Source organism: Ammospiza caudacuta, chromosome 8, assembly GCF_027887145.1.
Source record: "Ammospiza caudacuta isolate bAmmCau1 chromosome 8, bAmmCau1.pri, whole genome shotgun sequence".
Classification (NCBI taxonomy): Eukaryota; Metazoa; Chordata; class Aves; order Passeriformes; family Passerellidae; genus Ammospiza; species Ammospiza caudacuta.
Window position 1 is genome coordinate 4,895,188 of NC_080600.1, and position 25,713 is coordinate 4,920,900.

Consider the following 25,713-nt stretch of genomic DNA (forward strand, 5'->3'; position numbering starts at 1 on the left):
AAAAAAGAGGCAGGCTGGTTTGTACTATTGCGACTCCTCCTAATTGCCTTTTTTGAAGATGGGTGTCATTTGCTTACATCCAGTCTTTAGCGTCTCTTCTCGTCTACATCTGAGCAAAACGCTTTTTCACTATGTCTGGCAGGAAAAAACTGTGCCAGCACAGAAAACATCTCCCATCGTGTTCTAGACGTGTCACGGAGGTCTGCCAAGTGTTTGGCAGGAAGAAAAGAAAAGATGTCCAAAATAGCTACTAATCGAATGTTCACGTGATAGGAAATGTCAGGAGAGCGTAAAGGTACTGTTTTCTATCAGTTGGCAAGCTGCGCACACAATCCCAGTGTTGTGCAGCTTCCTTCTTCACCTTTCCGAAGCTGCCGCTCTCTGCGGCTCCCGGAGGCGAAGAAGCGGCTTCTTCGCGCAAAGACGATTGTGCCGCTCACAGTGCTCTCCTTAGCGCGGCTTCTGCCGAAAGACGCCCCGGAGCGGCTCTTAGTTACGGGGGGCTCCGTACCTTCCAATTCAATTTTTAGGCTCGAGAAACCAAATGGTATACTTGCAGCAGTAGGGCGCGACATTGAACTGGACTTTCTCCTTTTAGACAGAAGCTAATGACAAAGTTTCACCGGAATCAGAGCAGGCTGTAAAACAAGAAAAGTGTCACGAAAATTAGCCAGCCTTATCCTCTTAGTCTTGCTTGTTGTGATTGGCCAAGAATGAAATGTGTCAACTCTGTGTTTCTGGGTATCACATCAGTAACAGGTACTTCAGCTGCTGTACTTCTCTCCTCAAGTTAAGAACAGAATCCAAGGAATAGTGATTCCATGGTCTCAATTCACCCTATGGTGCCGAAAAAGGAGTGGAAGGTGCACGGGTCAATTAACTTGAATGGCCTATGTAAATCAGCGGCCACTGATTTCCTGAAGGCTTCAACAGGTTAGTTGCCTATGTTTTTCTTGGAATTGTTTTAACCCTTGGTCATGTTTTCCTTGGGATTCTTTTACCCTTTCCCCATTAGTTCAGCCTTTGCTCTCAAGCCTTTGCTGACATTTCCAATATCTCGGTAGCCTGGAAAAGTGTTGTCTTGATTGATCACATCATTATTCCCTTCCAAGGGTTGTTTGCCTCAAGTCTCAGTTTGGCTGGTTTTCTGCTAGTTGATTGTCAGAGGGCAGCAGGTGTTTTGTAAGAGCAAGTACACAATCCCATAGCTTGCTTTTCTTTTGATTTGGCCTGTCTAGAAAATGGAATAACTGAACATCTCTGAGAGGCTTTTCTCTCCCCATTAGGTTTCACTGGAAGGAGGGCAGATGCAAATCGTCTACCTAAAGTCTTGGCACAGAAGAAAGTAGTGGTTTGCTGCTGCATAGAGCTAGAAGCTTACAAAAGGAAGGCCTTGGGCTGAGGCCCATTACTTTGGCTAAGGCAGCTGACTTCGAGGTAGATCAACAAGTTCTAGAACCGTCGTGTGTTCACAGCGTGGTGCATGGTGCATGGTGGTTGGTTGAATTGTGTTTGTTATGGCTTAAAGCTATGGAACTGATAAAGGCCTGAGTGTTTCAAAAGCCTGGTTGTTGCAAGAAAGCAGCTCTCCTTTGCATCTGCCTGGGGACTCTGCATCACCACGGACCCTCACTGCCACTTTGCCAAGGAGATGATCTGTAGGAATGTTGCAGAGCTGCTGTGTGCATCTGAATGGAATGGCAGAGAGCGAAGCGCTGGACATTTCTGGCTTTAGTACAATGCTGCTGCATTGGTGCCAGTTTAGTTGGTTTTCCATCAGTGGCCTTTCTGTCTAGAAGTACACTGCCCAGAGTATTTGATGCCATTTCCTTCCTGTTGTTTTCATACCTTCCTTCAGTTGAAAGAATGATACAACCTTGACGTTTTGAAGATTCCTGTTAGGAAGCACTATGCCAGAGGAGTCATCGCTCCGTTTTCTTCTGCCTCCTTTGTCATTTTCAGAGACTCATTTCAAATTTCTGCTCATGTCAAGAAGAATACTGAGACTACTTAGCAGGGTTGACGCTCTCAGCTGCTTTCCTCTTTCCTACTGCTTCATACTGGATGTGACTTCAAGGCCTCGTTTTGTCATCTGCATTTTGCCGTCATCCAAAGCTAAATATTCCAGGCCTGTGAACACAAAAAGAACTCTTAATCTTTTGCAAGAACTACCCCTAGGAGGATTTGTGTTCACTTTGATCTCTTCAGTGTTTCAGAAAAAAGGAGATTGAAACCTCTTCTTGTCTACTCTCTTCTTGTGCTCTCATTTCCCTCTCTCTGCCTTGCATGCCCTAGTTAATCTACCGGCGTGACTCATTTGGCATCCTCTCACGGTGCAAATTCTGCATAGTTTCATGTCCTTACAAATGCCAGTTGCCAAGGAGCCTATCGAACCATTCAAGGGGCAAAGAATTGTAGGGCTGGCAAGTTCAGGTGCTGAAACTGTAAGTCATGCCATATCAAAGTGACAGAGCAAATCAATTGATCTAGGACTTTCAGCTGGACACCTCTGAGAATAGCAGCTTGTCAGCAATGACACAGCCATCTCCCTAGCTGTATTCCAGAAAGAGGAAAGCGACACCTTCAATGGTTAATATGTTTGGCATGAGAAAACAGCAAGAAATGTACCGCAAAATACTTGAGTCAGATCAAGTGCGTTTCTCTAGTGAGAATTTTGCACTTGTTCTTTCTTGTCTGTGCCTTTACTTTTCACAGAAGACAGGGGAGCATTTCATTAGTACTGTTCTTTTGTTTTCTTTTGTTGGCCTCCCTCTTTCCACCTGCAGTTAACAAATTTGCCTTTCTTTACTGGCTTCTCTTTCTTTACTTCTACAAGTTGACATGAGGTCATCCAACCTTATCATCAATGTTCTCAGACAGTGGAGAGAAGTAGAAGGTACAGCTAAAGGGATAAAAGAAACCCACAAAAATAGACAGGTTTTGACAGTCTTCTGTGAGAACATTAGGACACAAGATGTCTTTGAACTGAGTAATGCTCTATTGATTTAACTTTTAGTCCACTCGTTACTATTATTACACGTGTTTGGCCTTTAGTACAGAGCCTTGGAACTAATCCAGGCCAATACTTTGGCTAATTTTCTTTTATTTCTAGTGAGGACTTTGTTTCTTAAGGAATAGTCCGGAGAAAGAGCGTCCATGGTACAGTTACGGGTCATAAATTCCGGTACAGTTTGTGCTGGTAATACGTCTAGGAAAGAAAGGTTTGACATCTTGTTTGACTTGCAAATGGAGCCATGATTTGAAAAACCTAAGAGTTGCGGTTCCCCCCCCACCCCACACGCCAAGTACTTCTCTTTGCACTATTACTCAGGGATTACACATACAAGCCCGCCCTGTAAAATACGTTGCAGATACTTTGCAAGAAGTGCAGCTTAGCAGCTAGAGATGATAACGTGGCTTAAATAGCATTGCTTCTGCAGTGATGGAAACTCTGTCTACGCAGACATACTCAACAAAGGTTACGATGGCTTAGGTCCTGTGCTCAAGTGAACGTGCATTTTAGAACTTCCCCAGAAGGTGAATTCAACCTCCTTCATTGCTCTCTGCTGGAGTCCCAAGAGAATTTCAGTCTGCTTTTTGTCATTTACAGCTGTCACTGCTTAGCTCTTGAACATGAGACTCCCTCGTGACTGATGAAAGTTGTCTAGTTAAGAGTGGCTGAAAGACATGGTCTTGCTCTAGAAGGAGATGAGAAGGTTTCTGCAGTCTTTGTCATCTCTACTGCTTGTGATTTCTAGACAAAACCAGTGGGAAGTTTTCTGAAGGCAGTCCAGAAGCTGGCAATATGGACAGCTTACAGCCCAACACTTGCTGCAGTGCAACCATGGTGACACCAGAAAGGACTTCAAAAATTTAAAAGGGCAAACAAAGCAGTTGGAAGGAAAAGAACATGAACCATTATTCCATTTTTCTCATCTATCTTTCTTTAAATCATCATTTTCGTGCAGTTTCGTGGCTTGTGTTGGTATCCCTGCGAAGGAATCTGAGACAGAGTAAGCTTTTGAATGGAGTAGAAGTGAGAAACGCAGGCCAAGTTGCCTTTTTTGCCATCAAATACCAGTTAGGCTTGAACTACCCTTTGCTTAAGGTGCTTAGCTTACACTAAGAATTGATGAGCACATTTTGATGGGAGCAAATTTTACTGTCATGACTGAGTAAATTTTGCTGTCCCTCAGAATTTTACTGTCGTCTGAATAGCAATGTTTGTGTCAAAATAGTATTTTGTCTCCTGTATCTGCAGCAGGTAAGCCTATTGCTGTCAGCAGTGTTGCTTAACCTTTCATGTCATATCCCTCTTCACATCCATCTTCTGCTTCAGGCTTATTAATCTACTTTAGAATTGGCAGGTGGAATAAGACTACTTTTCCTTTTTGAAAGCTCATGTCATTTGACCTACTTACAGCAAATAATTCATTAATTGCAAGTCCCCAGCTAGCATCTTTTCGGCATATTCTAACCTTCTAAAGAAGTAACAAAAGCACTCTCCAATACATTACTTCTTAAGCACACAAAATGCTTGCCTCCTTTGCAGTTGGCATCTCTAAAATGAACCACATGTCTGCAGTATTTTAACATGCGCCATATTTAGCCAAGTCATTCATAACAAACAAAAAGCAGTCCCTTCAATTCAGAAAGAGTTTTCAATTGTTCTTGAATATACAAAACATACCCTTACCGTAGGCATTGCATGCAGATTTAATGGTCGTGAAAGCAAACCCTATGTTTCTCTTGTGATAGAAGTTTTTTCCACAGTTTTCCACAATTGTTCTTGGCACACTTCTCTACTGATATGACTGTTAGGAAACTTGAGGGTACTTCTAAGGTACTGTAGTAAGCAGAAAAGGAGGAGAGGTTGTGCCTTATTTCTGGCTTCCTTTGGTTTTCTTTTTGGCTTTCTTCCTCTTGCTCTTTTTCATGTCACCTTTCTAGATATTGTGATTTAGATTGGTAGTTTACTAAGCTGTGTTTTCTGTCGGGAATTCTTGTAAATTCCGAAAGGAACCCAGCTGGTGAATAGGCATCTTGTTATGATTTGCTAGCTGCATAGAAAATCTTCCTGCTGCTCTAAAATGCTTTGATTTGATACGCATTTTTATCACCATTCAAATGAAAAGAGAACGGGTCCTCTAGCCACTGCTTTTGTATTGGATTCAGTTCAGTGTTCCCTAACGGTGCAAAAAAGTCCTGCTGGAAGAAAGGATCTGCCTAGAAATTGACCAAGACACGTGCTACATGGGTCTTGGAAATGTCTGAAGTTTCTCTACCTTTCTGGCAGTCTGTCTTCACTGCAAGACTTGAGGAGGGCTTTTGCTAGCATTTCTTTGACAGAAAGCAAGAACAAAGCAAGCAAAATGGAGCAGCAAAAGAAGATAGCAGCAAAAGGCACATTATCCCCTCTGTTATTCATGCATCTATGCATACTAATAAATGGGGACTCCAGACAAAGGAGCAAATGCAGATGAATTTCAGGGAAGGAAATTAGTGGAGAGCTAACTGCAGTCCCTCGACTTCACAAGAAATGGTGTGCGGTAATCCCAACCAGAAAGAAATAGAACTCCATTTTCAAATGGGTTGCCACCTATGGTCCTCTCTTCTTCCTGTATGAAGGAACTGTGTTTTGAATCAATCTTCAAGATGGGATGGCTAAAGACCTTAGATGCCTCCAATTTTATTTTATTTCTTTTTCCAGAAGCAACTGTCTCAAAACCTCTTTAAAGCTGACTTTTTCCCTTAAGATGCCATCATTTAAAAGAGCGCCTTTTCATTTAACAGGGTATTTCAAACATCATTTACGAATTTAGACTGAAAGTAACACTTTTCCTAGTAGTCTTTTATTTTTTGCAGCTCAGTGCTAACACAGGCAGCAAAGAAGAGAACAGCCCACAGCTCTTTCTGGAGCATCTTGAACAAATGCCCTTGCTTATGTTCTAATCACTCACTTCACCAAAATACCTAATGATGAAGAAAAGGTTGTTTACATGGCAATGAATGGGTGTGATTTCTCAAGTAGAATTTGTATCACGTAGATGATACTTGGCAAACAGCAAATGAAGGGGTTTTCTTCAGCTCTCAGACTGATGTTACGTGTGGGTAATTAAAAGAAAAGATAACAAGAAGGATATTTTTAACATGTGAATTTAATTACACCCCTACCATGGGCATCTGAATCTTATTAAAGAAAGATAGGATCATAAACCCTTTGCTGATGGAATGTAGCCTATTCATTGGTTGAAATGAAGCAGGTTAGACAGGACATATGAAATATTATTTTTGTGGATCAAACATTTATTTTTGAAAGTGATGCTGACAGATGGTGAACTCACCAACTTAGATATTGCCAGTAGACAAGGTTGCATAACTTGCTCCATCAAGTTATGCCTTGGAATGATCATCCAAGGGGATTTTCCCTGCATCTGTGAAAATGTGCCTACCTTTTTCACAATATTTTTGCAGCAGCATTGTTAGGCCTGATCAGATGGTATGTAGGGTGAATTAGCAGCAGCAGCAGCAAGGTGACTGGCCAGGAGAATTTGCTTCAATGGATTTTGATCTCCTGGATATTTTGAAGATCTGCTTCAGCCCTGTTTGTCAAAAACCACCTTTAAAGGGTGCTAAACAATTGTTCAGGCTGGCTCCTGAAATTCTTTGATATGCAGGATGGTTCCTAGACCCAAGGTAGCAATACTGCCAAGTCGGGCTGGTTTGATCGTACCAAGTGGCTCCTGCAATCTGCCATCCAGAAGCGAGGCAGGTGAGTTTTGTTTGCCAGGGAAAAGGGCTGAGGTTTGTGTCTGGGGGCATATGGCCTGCAGTGTCCGGCTGGCTCCTTAAAATCCATTATACGTGGGAGAGTTCCCAGACCCAAGGTGGCACCAGTGCCAAGCCGGGCTGGTTTGATAGTAACAAGTGGCTTCTACAATCTGCCATGCAGAAGTGTGGCAGCTGAGTTTTCTTTGCCAGGGAAAAGGGCTGAGGTTTGTGTTCGGGCGCCTATGGTTGGGAGTGGCCAGCTGGCTCCTGAAAATCCACGATATGCAGGATGGTTCCTAGACCCAAGGTGGCACCAGTGCCAAGTCGGGCTGTTTGGATAGTATCATGTGGCTCCTGAAATCTGCCATCAAGAAGCGGGGAAGCTGAGTTTTGTTTGCAAGGGAAAAGGGCCGAGGTTTGTGTTCGGGGGCCTGTGGCCGAGAGTGGCCAGCTGGCTCCTGAAAATCCATGATACGCAGGATGGTTCCCAGACCCAAGGTGGCACCAGTGCCAAGTCGGGCTGGTTTGATAGCACCAAGCAGTTCCTGCAATCTGCCATGATCACATGAAGAAATACTTTCTGGTGTCCGTACTGGGCCATATGCTCTTTCTTCTCTCCCTCAGCTTCTCCATAACCTCTCATCTTTTTCACATGCGCTATCTTCAAGGTCCACAGGCTACTTTTCACAGAATCTTCAGGCCTGATGCAGTAAGAATGATGAATAGAACAGAGCTGGGATCTATTTTCCAGTTTGGATAAAATGCATTCTGTACACAAATCCGAGGAGAATGTGCTGCCCCCATGCCCAGAAAAAATTTCACTCCTGCTAGTGTTCTACGTCAAACGCAACTTAGTCTGAAAGAAAAGTTTTTTCTCTGAGAGCATCTGAGAGGTTTGCATGAAGCACTGATATCTGCCATATGCAATTTTGAATAGGAGAGGAAAAAGAAAATGGCAAGAAGTTTTTAATTTTAGTGGTTTCAATTTTAATTTCCGTGCACTTTTTCAAAACTTGTCAGCTCAAATGCCCATCAACATCTTTTAGTCACCTGTAAGTCAGTATTCATATAAAATGTGCTTCAAATCAAAAGAATTTCAAATTTGCACTCCAAGTTTCTATGCCTAGATTTATGATTTCCTACACATATTAGATGAAAGGAAGGCCTTTTTTTCTGTGGGAGTGCTGGAACACTGGAACAGGTTGCCCAGAGAAGTTGTGGGTGTCCCATCCCTGAAAGTATTCAAGGTCAGCTTGGACGGGGCTTGGAGCAGCAACAAAGGAGAAGCTTGATGGTAGAGAAACAAAGTTGGACTATAGAGGAAACTGGGATTGAAGTATAGGAGCAAGTTTTCTCTCAGCTCTTGGGGTAAATTCAAAGTTGTACAAAATGACATTTATCTGTGATATTCACTACTGTAACAGAAAGGTTCATGAAAACTGTACAGAAGATAGCAAATATCATTCGGGACATTATTTACTGGAATTCAGCCTGGCCATTAGTAGGAACTGGGTTTGACCACATCACGTAGATATACCACACACACTTTCCCTTCACTGAAAAATTACTGCTTACAACGAATAAGCAATTGACGATCAAAACTGAGTGAAAGCATCTTAAACATGTCAAGTATTTCATTGTAGATGATCTGTGATCCAAATGCTTCTTCCACCTTAGAGAGGGACAGAACAATTCTTCCATATCATGATGGTTTAAAATTGTATCAACCAATGTTTCTTTTCTGCTGAAAAGATATCATCTATTTTTTTCTATTTTTGGAAGAAAATATTCCTAGACGTACAACAGGTGAGAACTAAGTAATTTTAAAGAAACAAATGAAATTAAAATATTCTGTAAATAGAATGAAATGAAATGCTGTGTTTTAAATAGGAGCTAAATATTAAACAGAATTTTTGTACCAGGCATTTGAATTACTGCACCAGCTCTTTTGCCCATCAAGAGAGGCATTTAGCATTTCAGTCTTTTCCAAGGTGTTCATGATCTGCTATGCTGATCTCTGTGTGTGCCTAGGTGTGTGTGGAAGGGGGGGCATGTGAAGGGGAGTGTGTATGTTTGCTTTACAATTGTTGTGGCAGATTCATGCCTCAGCTCCACATTTTGTTTTAGAAAGGTCACACAGAGTGGATATGAAGTTTACTATCAACAAGAGATCAATTCCCAAATCATCCATTTGACTCTACCTTATAAATCATGTGCTTTGTTGCATATTTTATCAAATCTACTTTCAAGCCAGATGGAGGAAGGAGGATGTGGGAATCCCGCCACCATCTTGCAACTTTTATGCAAGTAGGTTTTCAAGAAAATCCTCATTTCCCCTTTAAATATGTCTGGAACAGGCATGATGGTAGTGTCAACCTGTTGGAGTTTTTGTTGCTGGAAGAAGTTGTACAAAAGGATTGGTTTTTACATTGACCAGTTACTGAATCAAGCGCAGGAATACATTGGAAATTCGACTGGGGCTTCCTTTTCCCAGCAGACTACTTCTAGAACGAGCTTGTACACTGAAGCTGACTCTTTTGCTCTCTTTTTGTTTCTTTCCTATTTTCGTGGCTTCTTTGCCACTCTCTAGACAATTTTGGAACTTTTTTCCCAACTCAAATGGTTTCAGTAGTCTGATTGTGATCATACGTTTTTACAAGGAATTTTTAAAATCTTTCCTCGAGTTAAGAAAGTCAAGGACTTAGGTCTTTTTCTTCCCTTATCAATATTGCAATGAAATTGATAAGTAAAGACCAACTCTTTCTTTTTGTTTTTAACCCAAGTAGATAATTCCCATCCATTCATCCATTTGGTGGACCAATAGTTGCCATTCTTATGGAAGTTGCCACTTCTTAACAATAGGCATTCTGTGACTATGTTGACAGCACTTTGGGTGAAGATCCTAACTGGTCTTAGATACACATAGGGAGAAATTTGCTCAGCCAGTGTCAGTCTTAAGTATGCGTATCAGAAGATCTTTCTAGAGCTGGGAATTTTCCCATGAAAGGGATTCAGTTAGGGAAGAGACACTTGTCCCAGAGTTTTACATTCTTCTTGAACACTGCTTAAGGAACTTAGATGCCATGTCCATTTGGAGCTCTGTCTGCACAGAACTTTGTCATGCCAGCGCTTGAAATGCATCTTGAAGAGAATTCACTAGCACAGAATGAATGAGAGTGGAAGGGGTTGGTGGGGCTAAGCAGGCCCAACCCCCCTGCCTAAACCAGGATACCTAGAGCCTCTTGCCCAGGATTCTATCTGGGTGTACTTTTAATGTCTTCCAAGATCAAGGCTCCACAATCTTTCTGGGCAGTCTGTGCCGTGGTTCAGTCACCCTCACAGTAAAGAATCATTTCCTGATGTTCAAAGGAAATCTCCTGTATTTCAGTGTGCGCCCACTGCTTCCTGTCTTTTCACTCAGCATCACTGAAAAGACACTGGTTCCCTCCCCTTTGCACTATTGCTTCCATATGGATGTGTGCTGCCATGTAGAGATATGTCAAAAACCTCCCTGAAGCCCAGGCAGATAATATTCCCTTCATCTACCAGTCAACTTGATTCATCAGACGAGTTTACAGTGATGTTCAGCATGAAATTCCACTGAAAACTCATGCTAACTACATTGTTTTGTCATCTTTCATGTGCCTGGCAAAGTTTTCCAGGAAGAGCTGCTTCATCAACTTCCTGGGGATAAAAAAGAGGCAGGCTGGTTTGTACTATTGCGACTCCTCCTAATTGCCTTTTTTGAAGATGGGTGTCATTTGCTTACATCCAGTCTTTAGCGTCTCTTCTCGTCTACATCTGAGCAAAACGCTTTTTCACTATGTCTGGCAGGAAAAAACTGTGCCAGCACAGAAAACATCTCCCATCGTGTTCTAGACGTGTCACGGAGGTCTGCCAAGTGTTTGGCAGGAAGAAAAGAAAAGATGTCCAAAATAGCTACTAATCGAATGTTCACGTGATAGGAAATGTCAGGAGAGCGTAAAGGTACTGTTTTCTATCAGTTGGCAAGCTGCGCACACAATCCCAGTGTTGTGCAGCTTCCTTCTTCACCTTTCCGAAGCTGCCGCTCTCTGCGGCTCCCGGAGGCGAAGAAGCGGCTTCTTCGCGCAAAGACGATTGTGCCGCTCACAGTGCTCTCCTTAGCGCGGCTTCTGCCGAAAGACGCCCCGGAGCGGCTCTTAGTTACGGGGGGCTCCGTACCTTCCAATTCAATTTTTAGGCTCGAGAAACCAAATGGTATACTTGCAGCAGTAGGGCGCGACATTGAACTGGACTTTCTCCTTTTAGACAGAAGCTAATGACAAAGTTTCACCGGAATCAGAGCAGGCTGTAAAACAAGAAAAGTGTCACGAAAATTAGCCAGCCTTATCCTCTTAGTCTTGCTTGTTGTGATTGGCCAAGAATGAAATGTGTCAACTCTGTGTTTCTGGGTATCACATCAGTAACAGGTACTTCAGCTGCTGTACTTCTCTCCTCAAGTTAAGAACAGAATCCAAGGAATAGTGATTCCATGGTCTCAATTCACCCTATGGTGCCGAAAAAGGAGTGGAAGGTGCACGGGTCAATTAACTTGAATGGCCTATGTAAATCAGCGGCCACTGATTTCCTGAAGGCTTCAACAGGTTAGTTGCCTATGTTTTTCTTGGAATTGTTTTAACCCTTGGTCATGTTTTCCTTGGGATTCTTTTACCCTTTCCCCATTAGTTCAGCCTTTGCTCTCAAGCCTTTGCTGACATTTCCAATATCTCGGTAGCCTGGAAAAGTGTTGTCTTGATTGATCACATCATTATTCCCTTCCAAGGGTTGTTTGCCTCAAGTCTCAGTTTGGCTGGTTTTCTGCTAGTTGATTGTCAGAGGGCAGCAGGTGTTTTGTAAGAGCAAGTACACAATCCCATAGCTTGCTTTTCTTTTGATTTGGCCTGTCTAGAAAATGGAATAACTGAACATCTCTGAGAGGCTTTTCTCTCCCCATTAGGTTTCACTGGAAGGAGGGCAGATGCAAATCGTCTACCTAAAGTCTTGGCACAGAAGAAAGTAGTGGTTTGCTGCTGCATAGAGCTAGAAGCTTACAAAAGGAAGGCCTTGGGCTGAGGCCCATTACTTTGGCTAAGTAGAAAAGGACTGTGGCAAGGTGAGGCAGCTGACTTCGAGGTAGATCAACAAGTTCTAGAAGCGTCGTGTGTTCACAGCGTGGTGCATGGTGGTTGGCTGAATTGTGTTTGTTATGGCTTAAAGCTATGGAAATGAGAAAGGCCTGAGTGTTTCAAAAGCCTGGTTGTTGCAAGAAAGCAGCTCTCCTTTGCATCTGCCTGGGGACTCTGCATCACCACGGACCCTCACTGCCACTTTGCCAAGGAGATGATCTGTAGGAATGTTGCAGAGCTGCTGTGTGCATCTGAATGGAATGGCAGAGAGCGAAGCGCTGGACATTTCTGGCTTTAGTACAATGCTGCTGCATTGGTGCCAGTTTAGTTGGTTTTCCATCAGTGGCCTTTCTGTCTAGAAGTACACTGCCCAGAGTATTTGATGCCATTTCCTTCCTGTTGTTTTCATACCTTCCTTCAGTTGAAAGGATGATACAACCTTGACATTTTGAAGATGCCTGTTAGGAAACACCATGCCAGAGGAGTCATCGCTCCCTTTTCTTCTGCCTCCTTTGTCATTTTCAGAGACTCATTTCAAATTTCTGCTCATGTCAAGAAGAATACTGAGACTACTTAGCAGGGTTGACGCTCTCAGCTGCTTTCCTCTTTCCTACTGCTTCATACTGGATGTGACTTCAAGGCCTCGTTTTGTCATCTGCATTTTGCCGTCATCCAAAGCTAAATATTCCAGGCCTGTGAACACAAAAAGAACTCTTAGTCTTTTGCAAGAACTACCCATAGTGGGATTTGTGTTCACTTTGATTTCTACAGTGTTTCAGAAAAAAGGAGATTGAAACCTCTTCTTGTCTACTCTCTTCTTGTGCTCTCATTTCCCTCTCTCTGCCTTGCATGCCCCAGTTAATCTACTGGTGTGACTCATTTGGCATCATCTCACGGTGCAAATTCTGCATAGTTTCATGTCCTTACAAATGCCAGTTGCCAAGGAGCCTATCGAACCATTCAAGGGGCAAAGAATTGTAGGGCTGGCAAGTTCAGGTGCTGAAACTGTAAGTCATGCCATATCAAAGTGACAGAGCAAATCAATTGATCTAGGACTTTCAGCTGGACACCTCTGAGAATAGCAGCTTGTCAGCAATGACACAGCCATCTCCCTAGCTGTATTCCAGAAAGAGGAAAGCGACACCTTCAATGGTTAATATGTTTGGCATGAGAAAACAGCAAGAAATGTACCGCAAAATACTTGAGTCAGATCAAGTGCGTTTCTCTAGTGAGAATTTTGCACTTGTTCTTTCTTGTCTGTGCCTTTACTTTTCACAGAAGACAGGGGAGCATTTCATTAGTACTGTTCTTTTGTTTTCTTTTGTTGGCCTCCCTCTTTCCACCTGCAGTTAACAAATTTGCCTTTCTTTACTGGCTTCTCTTTCTTTACTTCTACAAGTTGACATGAGGTCATCCAACCTTATCATCAATGTTCTCAGACAGTGGAGAGAAGTAGAAGGTACAGCTAAAGGGATAAAAGAAACCCACAAAAATAGACAGGTTTTGACAGTCTTCTGTGAGAACATTAGGACACAAGATGTCTTTGAACTGAGTAATGCTCTATTGATTTAACTTTTAGTCCACTCGTTACTATTATTACACGTGTTTGGCCTTTAGTACAGAGCCTTGGAACTAATCCAGGCCAATACTTTGGCTAATTTTCTTTTATTTCTAGTGAGGACTTTGTTTCTTAAGGAATAGTCCGGAGAAAGAGCGTCCATGGTACAGTTACGGGTCATAAATTCCGGTACAGTTTGTGCTGGTAATACGTCTAGGAAAGAAAGGTTTGACATCTTGTTTGACTTGCAAATGGAGCCATGATTTGAAAAACCTAAGAGTTGCGGTTCCCCCCCCACCCCACACGCCAAGTACTTCTCTTTGCACTATTACTCAGGGATTACACATACAAGCCCGCCCTGTAAAATACGTTGCAGATACTTTGCAAGAAGTGCAGCTTAGCAGCTAGAGATGATAACGTGGCTTAAATAGCATTGCTTCTGCAGTGATGGAAACTCTGTCTACGCAGACATACTCAACAAAGGTTACGATGGCTTAGGTCCTGTGCTCAAGTGAACGTGCATTTTAGAACTTCCCCAGAAGGTGAATTCAACCTCCTTCATTGCTCTCTGCTGGAGTCCCAAGAGAATTTCAGTCTGCTTTTTGTCATTTACAGCTGTCACTGCTTAGCTCTTGAACATGAGACTCCCTCGTGACTGATGAAAGTTGTCTAGTTAAGAGTGGCTGAAAGACATGGTCTTGCTCTAGAAGGAGATGAGAAGGTTTCTGCAGTCTTTGTCATCTCTACTGCTTGTGATTTCTAGACAAAACCAGTGGGAAGTTTTCTGAAGGCAGTCCAGAAGCTGGCAATATGGACAGCTTACAGCCCAACACTTGCTGCAGTGCAACCATGGTGACACCAGAAAGGACTTCAAAAATTTAAAAGGGCAAACAAAGCAGTTGGAAGGAAAAGAACATGAACCATTATTCCATTTTTCTCATCTATCTTTCTTTAAATCATCATTTTCGTGCAGTTTCGTGGCTTGTGTTGGTATCCCTGCGAAGGAATCTGAGACAGAGTAAGCTTTTGAATGGAGTAGAAGTGAGAAACGCAGGCCAAGTTGCCTTTTTTGCCATCAAATACCAGTTAGGCTTGAACTACCCTTTGCTTAAGGTGCTTAGCTTACACTAAGAATTGATGAGCACATTTTGATGGGAGCAAATTTTACTGTCATGACTGAGTAAATTTTGCTGTCCCTCAGAATTTTACTGTCGTCTGAATAGCAATGTTTGTGTCAAAATAGTATTTTGTCTCCTGTATCTGCAGCAGGTAAGCCTATTGCTGTCAGCAGTGTTGCTTAACCTTTCATGTCATATCCCTCTTCACATCCATCTTCTGCTTCAGGCTTATTAATCTACTTTAGAATTGGCAGGTGGAATAAGACTACTTTTCCTTTTTGAAAGCTCATGTCATTTGACCTACTTACAGCAAATAATTCATTAATTGCAAGTCCCCAGCTAGCATCTTTTCGGCATATTCTAACCTTCTAAAGAAGTAACAAAAGCACTCTCCAATACATTACTTCTTAAGCACACAAAATGCTTGCCTCCTTTGCAGTTGGCATCTCTAAAATGAACCACATGTCTGCAGTATTTTAACATGCGCCATATTTAGCCAAGTCATTCATAACAAACAAAAAGCAGTCCCTTCAATTCAGAAAGAGTTTTCAATTGTTCTTGAATATACAAAACATACCCTTACCGTAGGCATTGCATGCAGATTTAATGGTCGTGAAAGCAAACCCTATGTTTCTCTTGTGATAGAAGTTTTTTCCACAGTTTTCCACAATTGTTCTTGGCACACTTCTCTACTGATATGACTGTTAGGAAACTTGAGGGTACTTCTAAGGTACTGTAGTAAGCAGAAAAGGAGGAGAGGTTGTGCCTTATTTCTGGCTTCCTTTGGTTTTCTTTTTGGCTTTCTTCCTCTTGCTCTTTTTCATGTCACCTTTCTAGATATTGTGATTTAGATTGGTAGTTTACTAAGCTGTGTTTTCTGTCGGGAATTCTTGTAAATTCCGAAAGGAACCCAGCTGGTGAATAGGCATCTTGTTATGATTTGCTAGCTGCATAGAAAATCTTCCTGCTGCTCTAAAATGCTTTGATTTGATACGCATTTTTATCACCATTCAAATGAAAAGAGAACGGGTCCTCTAGCCACTGCTTTTGTATTGGATTCAGTTCAGTGTTCACTAACGGTGCAAAAAAGTCCTGCTGGAAGAAAGGATCTGCCTAGAAATTGACCAAGACACGTGCTACATGGGTCTTGGAAATGTCTGAAGTTTCTCTACCTTTCTGGCAGTCTGTCTTCACTGCAAGACTTGAGGAGGGCTTTTGCTAGCATTTCTTTGACAGAAAGCAAGAACAAAGCAAGCAAAATGGAGCAGCAAAAGAAGATAGCAGCAAAAGGCACATTAATCTGTTAATCTGTTAATCATGCATCGATGTAGTATAACATCTATGCATGCCGCCGGCAAAACTATATACAATCACGAACGGAGACGGGACATGCGGACCAGTGACATGAGCTATTTATTCAGCACATCAGTCTCAGCACATTGTTAGACATGGAGACAGGATTTTAACAGCTCGCTGATCCACAGGGAATGCCAAGGGGGTGTGACATTACAGCATAGCATAAAACCATCTCAACCTGGATTTCAGCCAATCACACCTAGTGCAACACAAATTGACAAGAATTCTATCCAATCATATGAAACACACGTGATGGCAGGTAAAACAAAGACTAGTTCATAAGAGACAAAGAACAGAAATCCATTCTTACTTACCTTCTAAAGAGATACATTAAATAACTTTGTTGCTATCCATAAGCCAGTTCTACAGAGGTCTATTGTTATTTGTCACCTATGCTCTACTTTTTAGGAAACTTTTTTGCTGTATTTGCAATGCTAACAAAACTTCCAGCCTCTCCCCCCAGGGGAGAGAGAGAGGAGAGCCAACGACGGAATGTGATAGCAGCCGGCCGAGGAGGAGAAGGGGGAAGTGCGGCGAGAAGGTGCCCGGCAGCGAGTGTGGGGGTGGCAGAGCTCTGGGACAGACATAGACTGAACCAGTTTTATTCCTGTGACACAGAGACTGCATTTAGGGGGAGGCAGTGCCTCAGAACCAGGAGGGTTCAGTGTGGGTACCCCTTGGCCCCAAGGGCTTAAAAAAAATGGGGGGGACAGATGTCCCAAAGGACAGAGACTGTGCCTTTTTTGGAGTGAGACAAGGCATCCTTAAAAGACAACCCTAAAAGCAGCTCTGGTCCATGCACAGTGGTGAGAGCACTGGGCATGGAAGGAAGACATCACAACGGCAAAAGGACTTTCCGGGGAGTGCTGAGTGATATGGAAGTACACGAGGTCTCAACGTGTTTCCAGGGGAAGCCTATGGTGCAAGAAGGACTCATTTCCTCGTCATGAACTGAAGTTTGAGTATTCTAAAGGGTGGTGCCAGTCTGGGCAGTTGGTGATGTGGAGGAATGTATCGGATTGGGAAATTTTGGTGGTGGGGAAGAGGAAAGAAGGTTTTCATTTTTTCCCTTATAGGTTTTTTTCCTTCTTTTCTTGTAGTTTAGGTAATAAAGTTTTCTTTATTTCTAAGCTGGAGCCTGCTTTGCTTATTCCTGGTCACATCTCACAGCAGACACCAGGGAGAGGGTATTCTCATGGGGTCACTGGCTCTGTGCCAGACCTAAACCATGACAGATGCCACCTCAATACCCCATTTCCACCAAAATCACACTAAAACTTTATGAAAAGGATGAAATTTGGGACCCCAAATTCCCCCTAGTTTGGGTCAAAATGTTGTTCAAAATCCAGGACAAACCTCCCTCTACCTTATCCCACTCAAGTTCCCCCAAATCCTCAATTCAGTCTCAAAAAAGAGGGGGGAAATTTCCACATTTTGGGCATGAAGAGGGCAAAAAATCTGAAATCTGGGGGGAAAGTGCACAGAAAGGGCAAACCCCTGAGATTTGGGGGGAAATGAGCAAAAATTTTAAAAAATGGGCACAAAAACTGTTTCAATCCAACATTTGTAAAGAAAAAGGACTAAAATTATGAAACTTGTGGGGATAAGGGGGAAAAAGACATAAAATTGGGGAGGGTAAAGGGTAAAAAATCTGAATTTTAGGGAAAAAAAAACCTCCTCAATTTCTGTCCATCCCCAAAGAATAAGGAAATCCAGTTAAAAAACAGGGAATTAAGTCTCCCCACTCACCAGCCTGTCAGCTCCAGAATTCCAGGGACTCTGCAGACACAGACAGAGCACTTGTCCCCAGATTGCCCTTTTTATCCCCAAATGGGACTCAACCACAGCCAAACCATGCAGATTTGGGCAGATTCAGCAAAATTTCAGGATGGGATGTGAGGAGGAGGGGCCAGGGAGGCATGACCCACAGTTCCAGAGAATTTGGGAACTGGCAGCTGGATCTTGTCACTGATAGGATGTGACAGAGTGGAACTCAAAAGAATTGCAATCCCCATGGTGCTGACTCCCTTAAAAAGAATGAGGGATTTATCTTTACAAACAGACTGTGAGTCTGCTGATGAACAAAAATGGATAAAAGAAACAATGGGAAGAATCATAAATTCCATAGGAATTCCATTGATTGACACAAGTAAAAGAAACAGGGGGAGTATACATTGGAAGGGGGTCTGTATTGGGTGATTCAGGAAGACTGTGCCTCTCAAGCACTCCAGCCAATGGGGAAAGAGAGAGGCAAATGCAGCAATTAGGATAAAAATTTGGCAGACCCCAGGGGAAATGCCCATGACCTCTCTCTTTATCTGAATAAAGTTACAGGACTCCTCCATCTCCTTTTTGGAAAAAAAAACCTGGTGTTTGTGGGTTAATTCTCCTGACACTATGACCCTGGGGAGAGGACAAATCAAATCCAGATTTTTTTTCCCAAAATTAATGACCCAAGTCCCAGTGGGGAATTCCAAGGAATGGGAAATTCTGGCCCAAATGACTGAAAAAGCTGAAGAAAACCAGCTGGAGCCAGGAGAGACAATGGTAAACAGGGAATTAAAGGGCTTTTGCCTTAAAATGAAGACATAAAAATGGGGAAACCCTGAACCCCACAGAGATCCTCAGAACTGTCCAGACACAGACACCCCATCCTCAAAGCCATCCAGGGACCCCCAAAACCACTTGAAGATCCCCCAAAACTATCCGGTGATCCCCTCAGCCCTCTGAACCTCCCAAACCACAAGGTCCCTCTGGGGAGATGGGGGTCCCTGGAAGAGTTTTGGGGCTCCTGATAAATGACATGAAGAAGAGAAATTTTCAGTTGCCCTGATGAAGCTGGATGGAGTTTAAAGACAACTGGGAAAAAAGCTGAAAGGATGTAAAGGTATGCCGAGAGGATTACAAGCACAGCTGGAGCCAGCAGAAAATAGGTAATGAGGAATGTAGTGGTGTTTTTATCAAGTAACATTATTGCAACCTTTTCTGGGGTTCAGACTGACCCCAGCAGGCTGCAACAGGTATCTAGATAACTCTGACCTGTTCAACACAGCTGTCCGAGCTCCCAAGCAGTTCTTAGCCACAGGCAACCTTAGCAATCTTAATAGATATCAGCTCTTTAGTGATTATCAGCTCATTGTGATTTCAGCTCCCAGCTTGCTAGGTGCCTAGGCAGGCAGACGGAGGGAGAGAGAGGAGAAGAGCTGTGTGGGGTTCCACAGGAGTGTCTTTTATTGATTCTTCAGTGAAGGTTCCCAGCTTCAGAAGTGACAGCTCTTCTGCCTGAGCTGGGCAAAAGCAGCTCTTTATAAAGGGTACAGGAGTTTCAGAAATTGTCCAATAGCAAGGGTTAAAGGAAAGTGACACATAGTCTTAGAGATAAGCAAGGGGTCCAAAGGTGGAAGAGGGGGGCTTCTAGTCCAGTCACCATGACTTGGCATTTCCTATCTTAGGCTTCTGACTGCAAGGAAAATTTTGCAGGCTCTGGGCTGCTACATTGCAGAGGATCATTAATGGGACATCACGCCATGAGCAATATGATCAAGTGAAGCCAATTTATTACAAAAAGCAAGCCATATTTATACTATTCTCTATTATTCACACCTCAAGCTAATACATGATTGGTTAAATCCTTTTTACACACACATTTTAATATTTTAGGTTATTTTAGTTAGTCTTTCTTCTTCATGTGTCTTGCTGCGATTTTCTTGTCTGCCTTTGCATCCTGAACTGTGTGCTATTGAGCGTATTCTTCTCCTTCTGTGTCCTTCAACGGCATGGTGACCTTACTCAGTTTCTATGACGGCTGGATTGCGCATATTTTGCATATGTCCATTGTCCTGCAAAAAACTGTCAACACTACATTATGTAACAAGAAGTAACATGTGCATGTACAATGAAAACGTTCAAGGAAAGGTCACGTGTAATATGGAAGCATTCTGTGAATATGACCACTAGTGACCTGTTCGTGGCCCCTACAGGACCATACCCTGTGGCAAAGTTTCACCGCGCACATCAGATTAAAGGAGAAATCCTTCAGTGTGTCCTGTGCAGATAAAGAACACCTGCTTTCTAATGCGTCAAATTATGTTAGAAAGTTTATTTGCCAGCCAATTTTTCTATCATTCCCTTGGACGGGCTAACAGATCTAAGGGGAGCTGAGAGAGTCCTGTCAGGATCTGGGGGTCCCTGGGAAGGTCTGGAGTTTCTAGGGAAGATTTGGGGGGTCCATGGGGGATATTGGGGGTCTCTGCCAGTGGGATCCCAGCTCTCTGCTACTTTAACCAACCCAAGGGCCTCCTAAACCATATAGGGATCCCCTTGACCCTCCTGGACTGCCAAGTCCCTTCTAGGATGCCCAGAACCACACCAACCTCCCTCCACCCCAAACCTTTCCCTGGGGATCCCAAACAACCTCTCTGAGACCCTCAAAACCACCCCAGTGACCCCCAGAACTCCCTGGGCATCTCTCAGCGTCCCCAGACCCCTAAACCCCTCCAGGGACTGCCATTTATACTCCAGGGTCTCCCTTGGTGCCTCCAGACCCCAAAACCCCTCCGGGGATCCCCAAAGCCCTCCCAATGACCCCTCCCCTCCCCTGCCTTCCCCCTCCCCCACTTCCCATTGGCTGCAGCGCCCGCCCGTCTCCGCCCTGAACCAATCATCGCCCACGCTCGGAACACTGGGGTGAAACCAAATGAGAGCGCTGGGGCGAAACCAAACGAGAGCGCGGGCGATGGAGCGGGTCAGGCCTGAGGGCTCCGGAGGTGACCAAGAGGGGACTTTGCGGGGCTTGGGATGGTTCTGAGTCACTTCTCACATACTTCGTGCATACAGAGGCTCAGCCTGGAGCAGTGAACGGAGCGTCCCATGCAAAGGAGGTGGGAGAGCAGCCCGGCCTCAAGTTGCCCCTCAGGATCCCCAAGTGCCCCCTGGAGGCTCCAGTCTGCTCCCCCGTTCCCTCAAGTGTTCCTTCAAGGACTCCAAGTGCTCCCCAGACCCCCAAATGCTGCCCCAGACCCCTAAGTGCCTGCCAATTCCCTCCCTTCCGCCCATGTTCCCTAAGAGCACCTTGAGGACCCCCAGCTACTCCACCCGATCGTAGGTGATACCCCGGACCCGCCATTCTGCCCATAAGTGCATCCTGAAGCTCCTCAAACTCCTCCCAAGACCACCAGCCCTGCGGGGTCAGTGCAGGGTCAGCATTTTGGGGGTCCTCGCTCCTCCCCAACCCCCTCCTCCTGCCCAGCCAGGCCCTGCACAGACCCTGCCCCCACAGGCTGGAAGGGGCGGAGCCAAGCAGAGGCTTCTCCCCCTGCAGCTCCACCCTTGATGATCCCCTTGTCCAATGGTGCTTGAGGCGATGCCAAGGGGAGGAGCCAGCACTGGACACGCCCCTGGTGGGCAGGGCCCTGCTGAGCTCTCCTCCTCCCTAGACTTCCCTGCAATGAGTGTCAAGGGGGAGGTCACCTGATACCCCCAGGGCCCTGCAGGGGGCAGTGCCCAGGCAGTCACGTGACCCACCGGAGGCACTTCTGCAATCACCAGCAGGTGTCTTCCCCCCAGGCTGTCTCCCAGGAACCCTTGTGGCAGGATCCATGTTGGAGGCCACATGACTCCCACAAGATCCTCTGGCCAATGGGAAGCAACTCTCTGGATACCCTGCAGGGGGCACTATGCTCACAGTCATGCAACTACCACCATGCCCCGTGGCAAGTTAGCGGCAGCTGCTGTGCACCTCTGCACCAGGGGCTGCCACCCAATGGAAAGCGAGACTCCCATGAGCCTTTGCTGCAGGAGTCATTTTGCTGGTCACATAACAGCCTCGGGGTTCTGTGGTGTGCACCATGTTGGAAGTCACGCGGCTCCCAGGATGCCCTGCGGCCTGCAAGGGAGTGCTTCCTGAGCCCCCACGCCAGGGAGGGCCCAGCTTCAGGTCACGTGACCCCCATAAGGCCCCCACAGCTAATCAGGAGCCCTGCACATGATGCCCTACAGGGGGCGCCATGGCAGCAGCAACTGGGTGAGGAACCAGAGGAGGCCTTGAGGGTCATGGGGGTCACTTGAGGGCCATGAGGTCACTTGTGGGCAAGGAGCCGGTTGAGGGCATGGGGTCACTTGTGGATCATTGGGTCATTTGAGGGTCATGGGGGGTGCTTGTCATCCAGGGAGACAAACGAAAGCTGGGGGCTGCTGAGGGTCATGAGGCACCTTTGTGGGACTGGGGGGCATTTGTGGGTCAGAGGGGTCACTGATGGGCCTGGATGCACCCTTCTGGGCTCCCATGGTAATTTGTGGGCCAGGGCAGTCACTGGTAGGGGGGGGGGGGGGAAGTTGTGGATCAGCGGTCACTCGAGGGGCTGAGGGGGCACTTGTAGGTTGGGGAGACACTTCTGGCTCAGGAAATTTCTTGTGGGGATGGGAGAACACTTGTGGGACTGCCACCCCCACTGACATGCAGCCCCCCAGGTCCTCTTGGGGACCTCCTCCTCTGGATGCTGCGATGCCACTGCCAGGCTGTAAGGGGAAGCCTTTGGTAAGACATCCCCACCCCCAAATTTCTGCCCCTGCACCTCCCCCAGGTCCCCCTAACTCCCCATTTGCTCTCTCTTCCCTCCCCCAAGGCCATCGAGACACTCTTGGAATGCCCACCTGGGCACCCCTAGCCCACGGTGGGGCCAATAAAGCAATGACACCCCAAAATTGCACCCGGGAGGTGGAGAGACCCCCAAAACTCCCTCCCTTATCTCCCCCACCTTTGGGATTGCCCCCAAACCTCTCTCTCTCCTAATGTCCCCAAGAGCATTTGGGGCCTTCTGGGGGCTCCAAAGCATCTGTTGGTGGGACGCTGGGTGTCTCTAGGGGGTCCCTGAGGGTCTTTGGCATGTTTGGAGGGGCTCTGAGGCTGAGGAAGGTGTTAGTAGTAGAAAAGTTGTCCATTTTTTTAAAAAAAGTTTGCAGAATTAACAGGTTAAACCAATTGCTGCTAAGTTGGAGTTTTAACTATTTGTTGTTAATAATTCCATGTTGTAATTACCTGTTGTTAATAGTTTTCCTTTAATTACCTGTTGTTGATGGTTAGAAATCCTTCTTCGCTGAGTATCACCCTGCTGCTTCCTGGAAAATGGCACCCAGGACTGTGAGGAGGAAGTGACATCAGGGCTGGTATGCAAATCTGGAAACACCTCACCAAATCTAGCGGGAAAAACCCCTAAAGCAATAAGCCACCTTGGAATTAAGAGAGCTAAGTGATGTCTAGAGGTGAGGAACTGAATCCAGTGTCTGCTAAGATCCTTTTTACCTTTCACCCTAACCTCAAAAGATGTTGGCTAGAAAGAGGACGTCAAATGTCAGCCTGCAACCCTGGAATCTCCTGGTGTTCTGGTGAGGATGGAAGCCCCAGCTTTGCCTGCAGACCAGCAGACACAGCTGCCCTCTTTCTTCTTCTTCTCCGTGCCACTCCTGGGCGCAGCAATGGTGTTTGCTTCTCCCCACCCAAGCTGATTTTTAATAAAGGTATTAAAAAGGAGAAAGACCTCCTGTGGTATTTATTTCAGAAGGGATTTAGGGGGGTATATGGGGAGTGCAGGAAATTGGGCGTGGTTAGGGGCACACTGGGTATTTATAGGCGTTATAAATGATCAGTTGTGAGCCAAATTATCAAAAATTTACAAAAGATTTATTAATCTTTCTGCACGACCGAATTTCGGTCTCCGAAACCACCACAGCCAAAGAGACAGCGTCAAGCCCGGGGTCGGCGCTGGGTGAACACAGTTGACCCCTTTCTTCTCAGATTTTCCTAAAGGTGTGAACCACTCCAAAGGTATACCTAGAATCTGTAAAAATTGTTCCCTTTTTTCCTTTCAATCCTTTCAAGGCTCTCAGAACTGAGTACAGTTCGCAAGCCTGTGCTGACCAACCCGCACTCAGGGGACCTGCTTCAATCACTTTTCCCGTTCATCCATCCACAACTGCATACCCTAATTTGCTTTTCCCATCAATCACCCTGCTTGACTCATCTACAAACCATTTTTCTCCTTCATCTAATTCTTCCTCTTCCAAATCCTTTCTGATCTTCGTCTGCAACTCAGCCACTTCCACGCAATCGTGAACGAGCTCCTCTGAAGCTTCCCCAAACAAAAACTGTGCAGGGTTTTGCGCGGTTGTTGTCCACAGTTCCAAATCCTAGTTAATGAAAATGGCCTCATACTTTAGCAACCTAGCATCTGTGAGCCATTTATCTGTCTTCTGTTGTAGTATGCCCCGCACATTGTGCGGTGCAAATACTACCAAAGGTGCCCTGAAAGTTACTTTCTTAGATTCCTCCATCAGCAATGCTACAGCAACAATCGCTTGCAAGCAGGTGGGCCAGCCCCTGCTGACTGGGTCCAAAAGCCTTGACAAGTAACCTACTGGTTTTCTAACCCCTATCCAGTCCTGTGTCAGCATCCTGTGTGCTGTGTGATTGCTCATGTCCATGAACAACTGGAATGGTCACTTTACATTAGGGTGGCTCAGCACCGGTGCCGCTGTGAGTGCTTCCTTGACACCCCTGAATTCCTCTTTGTCCTTTTCCTTCCATTTGACTCTGTCCATGGTGAGTTTCTTGTATAGAAACTTCACCTTTTCACTGTACCCTTCAATCCACTGCTGGCAATATCCCCAGAGCGCCAAGAGTGGTCTGACTTCCCTTTTTGTTTGCGGGGGTGGTAAGGCAATAATCCCTGCCACCCCCTCTGGATCCAATTTCTTTTTTCCCTTGGTTAGCCAATGTCCCAAGTACCTGACCTCGGGTTCTGTGAATTGCAGCTCCGACTTCGACACCTTCAACCCCTTTTCCCCTAAAAAGTTCAAAAGTTTAATGGTGCTCACCCTCACAACCTCCTCCCTTGGACTTGCAACCAACAAATCGTCTACATATTGTAGCAATTTTGTCCCCTCCGTTGATACAAAGTGACTCAGCACCTGCTCAAGTGCTTGCCCAATTAAGGTCGGGGAATCAATGAATCCCTGAAGCAACAATGTCCATCTGAACTGCTGCTTTCTGTTCGTATCTGGGTCTTCCCACTGAAATGCAAAATAATCTCTGCTGCCCTCTGCTAAAGGACAAGTCCAGAAGGCATCTTTCAAATCAATCACGCTGTACCATGTGTCCTCGGGAGAAATGTTATTCAGCAAGGTGTAAGGTTTTGAGACCATGGGGAACAAAGTCTTAGTTCTCTGACTCACAGCCCTTAAATCTTGAACCAGCCTATAGCTACCGTCCATCTTTTTCACAGCCAGAATTGGGGTGTTGTGCCAGGACATGCACGGCTCCAATGTTCCTTTCTTTATTAATTCATCAATCATTCGTTTTGATCCCTTCCTCCCCACCATGGAGACGGGGTACCGTTTGATCCGAATGGGGTCTTCTGGTTTCTCAATTTTGACATGAATCGGCTCTATGTCCAACCTCCCAGCTTCCCCTTGGACATACCAAACCTTTGGATCTATTTTCTCCTCGTCCTGGATGGTGAGTTTATACATCCTCACCCTGAGTCAGAAATTTTGCACTGCCAAACTGATTTCTAGGGCTACCATCAAGTCCTGCCCTAGTAAATTAAAATCCGCATCCTTTATCAATAGTATATTTCCTGTACATCTTTTGTTTTCTGTCTCTATTTCTACATTTTTTATGATCGGAATCTTGAAGGGTTCCCCTTTTGCCCCGATTACCATCACTGAGTCATGGCTCAGAGAGCACCCTTGTGGCAGCTGCTGCACT

At 45.1% G+C, this 25,713-nt stretch overlaps 1 protein-coding gene across 1 annotated transcript in view; it reads right to left on the reverse strand.

The window, feature by feature from the left end:
- LOC131560498 (Fc receptor-like protein 2) overlaps positions 1-25,475 on the reverse strand; it is a 71,787-nt gene extending 46,312 nt beyond the window's left edge. The window contains 2 exon segments of the mRNA XM_058809275.1: positions 21,474-21,611; positions 25,323-25,475. Coding sequence (XP_058665258.1) covers positions 21,474-21,611; positions 25,323-25,475 — 291 coding nt within the window.
- Positions 25,476-25,713: the final 238 nt, after the last annotated feature.